Source organism: Chelonia mydas, chromosome 15 (assembly GCF_015237465.2).
Source record: "Chelonia mydas isolate rCheMyd1 chromosome 15, rCheMyd1.pri.v2, whole genome shotgun sequence".
NCBI lineage: Eukaryota > Metazoa > Chordata > Testudines > Cheloniidae > Chelonia > Chelonia mydas.
This window is the reverse complement of record NC_057856.1, coordinates 10,876,022-10,881,615: the sequence shown is the minus strand read 5'-3', so window position 1 is coordinate 10,881,615 and position 5,594 is coordinate 10,876,022. Positions and strand designations below refer to the sequence as shown.

At 47.9% G+C, this 5,594-nt stretch overlaps 1 protein-coding gene across 8 annotated transcripts; it reads left to right on the top strand.

Moving 5' to 3' along the window:
• The first annotated feature begins 203 nt into the window (after positions 1-203).
• On the top strand, positions 204-3,533 carry POP5 (POP5 homolog, ribonuclease P/MRP subunit). 8 transcript variants are annotated; one of them, XR_006286074.1, is made up of 5 exons: positions 204-1,220; positions 1,297-1,568; positions 2,051-2,200; positions 2,590-2,725; positions 2,944-2,983. XR_006286074.1 is itself a non-coding variant. In XM_007061549.4 (5 exons), exons 1-5 carry the CDS (start codon positions 1,111-1,113, stop codon positions 3,360-3,362), a joined length of 600 nt encoding a protein of 199 aa, XP_007061611.2. In that variant the 5' UTR covers positions 204-1,110; the 3' UTR covers positions 3,363-3,533. The 8 variants fall into 8 exon arrangements, 5 of the variants coding, with proteins under 5 accessions (XP_007061611.2, XP_037734638.1, XP_043385810.1 ...); XR_006286073.1 differs by having other exon boundaries at positions 1,297-1,572; XM_007061549.4 differs by lacking the exon at positions 2,590-2,725 and adding an exon at positions 3,250-3,533 and having other exon boundaries at positions 1,297-1,439; positions 2,944-3,027.
• Positions 3,534-5,594: the final 2,061 nt, after the last annotated feature.

Genomic DNA, 5,594 nt, shown 5'->3' with positions numbered 1-5,594 from the left:
CAAGCCACCATGAAATCACTTATCGAAAATGAAACTAACTTCTCTAGAGGAAAGAACTTACTTGCTAAGGGCTCGCTTATTTTTTCCTTCCTGCTTCTCAATTTTTCCTTCATTTATCCTGATGCTTTTCTTCAAGCTTTTCCAAGCCAAGTGTTTACTCTACACTCACGCTTCTCTCCATTTTCATTTCTTTTTCTTCAGAGCATTTTTCCTTCCTGATTTGTCCTCTCTCCCTACCTTTTTCCCCCTTCAGTCTTCCCTTCTCCCCTCTCTGCCCCATCACCATCGTTCACACCCCTGTGCTCTTACTCCCCTTTGCTCCTCTCTACTTCATTTTTCAACCAAGGTCCTCTCGCCCCACCGGGCTGGGCGAGGGAGCGGGTGCACTCACCCCCTCACACACATGGGAATGGTAAGAGTCTTTCGGAAGGTGAATGGGTCACAGTGGCTGGCTAGGGTTCCATGGGCCAGCGGAGAGCGCTATATCCTTGGAGGGGACCTAGGGCAGATCTAAGCCTCTCACCGTGGAGGAGGGCCTGTGACGGTGGGGGCGGGGGGGCAGAGCTCGGAGGGCCCCGCCCCGGCATGGCAGGGGTCGTTGCTTGGCAAAGCGCCTCCAGAAAGAAGATGGGAGAGAAACAGGGCCAGGGGCTGGGGGGCAGACGAGGACAGAGGGGCCAAGGGCCTGACGGGACCTTAGTCAAGCCAGCCAGCCAGCCCGCCTTGCCCGGGCTCGCACTGGCCGGAGGAGGCGGGGCAGAGGCGGGGACCCGTGAGGCGAGGGGCGCTGTGCGATGCTCTGCTGCCACCGCGTGGGGCTAACGCTGGGGCTGGGTCCTTGGGCGGGAGCGGGAAGGCAGGGGATGCGCCGCGAGGCGCTGCCCGGGCTGCCGCAGGGACCCCGCGGTGAAGGGGGGAGGGGCGGTTATCCGCGGGCTAGTGCCCCTGCGCTACCAGCCAGCCGCGTGCCGGCAGCGGGAAGCGCGCAACCACCAGTGGCTTGGTGCCGCGCGCGCCGCTCAAAGCCTTGCGCACGAGGACGTAATGCGCGCGCGCGCGCGCGACGCTCCCTCGCGGTGTTTCCTGCCCCTCCGGCTCCGCCCCTGCTGAATGCCACAGACGACACTCCCATTGGCTGAGCTGAGTGTCTGTCTGGTTCGGCCTGTCGGGGAGGCTGGCGCGCGGCCGGAGGACAAGGAGATGGTGCGGTTCAAGCACAGGTGAGGCTGGGGTCTCTGCTCCGCTCGGCGCGGTCACTCTCCCCCCCCGCCCCTAACGCGGTGCCTTGCGCTGTAGGTACCTGCTGTGTGAGATCATCTCCGAAGACCCCCGCTGCCGGCAGTGCATCGACGAGCGGGCGGTGAGCGCTGCGGCGAAGGATGCGGTGGCCCGGACCCACGGGGACTACGGGCTGGCCTGCTGCTCCATCTCCTTCACAGGTCTCCGCCTGCCCCTGCTCCCGGACCCCCTTTCTCGGGGGGACTGCGCGCACCCCAGAGACGGGGTCGGGGGTTGCCCATCGGTCACTGGACGTAGAGCGCGGGGTGTTCGTTTCAGTGTCACACGGGGTGGGTGAGTCTTGAAAAATCACCAACAAATGTGTGTCATTCCTGCGCTAAGCGGGGTCTCCGACCGATCCGGGATGGGCCTTTCACCCCCACTTCCCAAAGCACTGCCCGGGGCTGAAAGGAGATTGAAGTGCAGTCCCTTGGCTCGTGGCAATTTTTCTGTCTTAGCAGCCCTTGATGAAAGTGCAGTGCGTTGTCGTACCCATCCTCCTGACTGGAGGCGAGTGGCTGCCAGGTAGTGAGGCTTGGGAAGAATCAGCATAGGCCCTTGCTGTGTCTAGTCTCCTACCGCCTTTCATGCTGTGGCTGCACAGCCAGCAAATATGTAGAATTAGTTCTGGAAAACATTTGAGGCTTTGCGTCAGTATAAGCTATTTGGAACCTCAGGTTCTGTAAATAAACCAGAATTTCTGAAATAGGATATGATGTTCAAGTGAGCAATGAAAGATCAATTGTTCTAATCAGCTGTTTTGTGTGCCCAGTGAAATATCTCAATGCCTATACAGGCATAGTTCTCTTACGTTGCCGAAAGGACTTCTACAGGCTCCTGTGGTCAGCTCTTCCCTTTGTCACTTACTTAGAGAACAGGAACCAGCGTTATTCCTGTTTCTTCAACACACTACATGTTGGAGGTAAGATTTTCAATAGGTTTTCTTTGGTGGCCTGTCTTACTAATTCCTCCTAGTGCAGCAAGATCTCAGAACTTTGAGATCTTGAGTTTCTTATTACTCTTGTAATGATTAGGAGGGAAAGAGCCCTCAGTTATTTAATGTTTTTCCAGTTATATGACAGATGAAGCCCATGTAATGCCTCACTGAGGCTAGCATAAACTCACTTTTAATAGGTCATCCAAAAGCAAAGACATTCTTCATTCTGCTATGGACTCTAGAAGCTTTGCAGGTTTTTTCATTATGCTGAGTTATTCACTCATCTGTCCTCCATTATTCTGTTACTGCTTTAAAAACAAAGGCCCTCCTACTTTGCAGATGTGACTTTATTCTCTCAACTTCACTACTTACAGCAAAGAGCTAGCCACCCTGATCACATTTTGGTAATCTGCCATCGGGGAGCTGTTTTGATCAAATCTCAAGTGGAGGAAAGTGGTAACTGAGTCCCTGTCAAGAAGTTTCAAACAGGGAAAGAAGGCTGGAGGGATAGTAAGAGTTCTTTCATTGTTTAGCACTATTTCTGTAGCTGATTAATATTATAGCCTGTGTTGTTCTTGCTGTTTGATCCACTACAGTCCTACTTCCAGCATGAGCAGGGAGACTACATTCTAGCAGCATTTAAATGGACTCTTGTGCTACTTTGTTGCATTTAATTTGCTTCAGCCCTCTGCTAACATGCAGAACTTGTTCCCTTGTTTCTCCAACAGGGACAATAAGAACATGTCAGAAGTTCCTCATTCAGTACAATAGGAAACAGCTGCTGCTACTATTACACAACTGCACCAGTGAAGGTAAGCAGCTGCTCCATTCATACATTCTAAAAGGGGCCTTGTTACACATGGACTTTGTTGTATGATGCATTTGTTATTTCTCTCCTGTCAGTCTGGTTATTTGGTAGAGCTGGGCTCCTCAGTTGGTCAGTGTAGCTATGTGAACTTCTTGTACTTCCCTCTATGTGAAGGCATGTTGAATAGTGACACTTTTCATTGTGTACCTCACCCTCATTGTTGCAGAGGAAAGACAGTCCATCCAGAAGTCAGTGTTAAGCTGTTGCCTTAAGGAAGTGGAGGAGGAGCAGCAGTCTCAAAGTGGGGATGAAGATGATGACTGTGCAGAGACAGACTGAACATAAACCTAAAACTAGTGCAGTGCCTTCTGTGAGACAATCGGATAACTTCCAGTTAAAAGATGTCCTGGGCTTTCTGCCCTATGCTGAGCAGATAAGGATTAAGACATCTCTTGCCCAACTTTTTTAAACATTTGATTTTTTTGGAAATAAAGCAAAGGGTAAAATGTTGTTTTCTTGTGAAATCACTGTGCAGCAGCTTAAAACTCAACTAGAGCACTTTTTAGGTTAAACTGTTTAAGCAAGAGTTTGAATCTCTTCAAGCCAAGAGGGGGAAATGGAGTGGTGGCTTTCACCAGGTTGTATAGCAGAGGAATAGTGGTAGGTTGGCTGTTTTTTTAATGGCATGGGAGACATAAGCAAGCTATTCATTGGAATTATTTGAAGAATTGTTTTTTTTTTTAAAGCAGGTCCAAAGACTTCTAAGTTAACCTCCAACTACACACATCTATGGGAATCATCTTAGTACTGGATCAGGCTTGCTTTTTATAGTAGAGATTAAACTGACTTAGTATCCTATAGAGGATATTTCTTTGAGTATGGTTAAATATATTGCCTGCTTTTGTAGTCTATGGTTAACCTGTTCCTAACTGTCAAAGAATAAGTTTGAGCAACTGCTCTACTACCTTAAATAACACACTAATAGCTACCTGTGGTTTTTGATTGAAGTGTGCTTATAGTGTATTAATTCACACTGCTGAGGAAAGGTGAACCATTGCTACTAAGAGAATGTGAGCCCCCCCCCCGCCCCCAATGTTTTTTTCCCCACTATCTATGAAATCCTAACATTAGTAAGGTTGAGACTGCAAAACACCTGCTGTAGAGGGCATCACAAATCAAGGTTAAGATATTCATAGCACTCAGGGAAGAACAGGAGTTGATGGTGTAAAAGGAAAGTTCCCATCACTGAACTAATTCAGCTCACATAGAAGAGCTAGTATAGACAAGGCTTCAGTGAGCTGCCAGCACCTTCTCTAGACCAAAACTATTCCACACAACCTGGCTGTTGAAGTTTCTCTTAAGTACAAGAGCAAGTAGTGGCATGTTTTCAGTTGAGTCCTAGTGTAAGCAAAGCAGTTTGCTCTGGCAGATGGAGAGACACTGAGTTAGTGTTAAATAAAATGGTTTGCAAAGGAATGGGTATATGGTGGACGTTCACTGAAAGGTTCTTAAGTTTATTTTTAGCCCCATCTCAAAAAAAAAATTGGAATGGGTTCAGAAAAGGGCAACAAATTATTAGGGGGTATGGAACAGCTTCTATAGGAGGAGAGTAACATGGGGACTTTTCAGCTTAGGAAAGAGACAACTAAGGCAAGATATGACAGGCCTATAAAATCATGACTGTTGTGGAGAAAGTAATAAGTGTTATTTATGATCTCTAGCACAAGAGCTAGGGGGCCACTAAATGAAAACAACAGGCAGCAGGTTTAAAAAACACAGCAAGTATTGCTGCACACAACACCTAGTCAACCTGTGGAACTCTTTGACAGAGAATGTTGTGAAGGCCAAGCCTATAACAGGGTTAAAAAAAAAAAAAAATCATGGAGGATGTGTCTATCAATGGCTGTTAGCCAGGATGGGCAGGGATGATAGCCCTAGCTTATTTGCCAGAAACTGGGAATGGGCAACAGGGGATGGATCACTTGATTACCTGTTCTGTTTGTTCCCTCTGAGGGCATGTGGCATTGGCTACTGTCAGAAGACAGAATAGTGGGCTAAAGGGGCTTTTGGTCTGACCCTGTATGCCCATTCTTATGTTATTAGAAAAACAAGTCTAGCAGAGGGCGAGTTGTGATACTAAGGAAGAACTAAAGGGGGACAAGGTGTAGTTCTTATTCAGACTGTTTGATAAAAGGTGCCAGAACTTCTCTCTAGCATATTAAGAATCTAACATTTTCTCCTTTTCTTAAGGTGAGAAAGCTCACTGCATAGTAAGTCTGTCAGCATATCCAAATGAAAGAAGGTAAGATGACTTGACATGTTATAGTTAAGGAACTTAAAGCTGCTGTTTTAGAAGGAAGGCCTGCAAGCTAAAGGGCACAACCACATTCTTCCCCTTTACCAACTGGTGGTAAAGGAAGTCTTTCAGGTAGTGGCTGCTCAGCCTAACTTTATTTCCAACTCAAGTCTCAACAAATGGGGTAGAGTACTGCAGAAGAAGGACTCCTGCCCCCCGCAGCACTATAATTTTAAGTGTGCATATGATTTATTGCAACTATTTGCCTTTGCTGG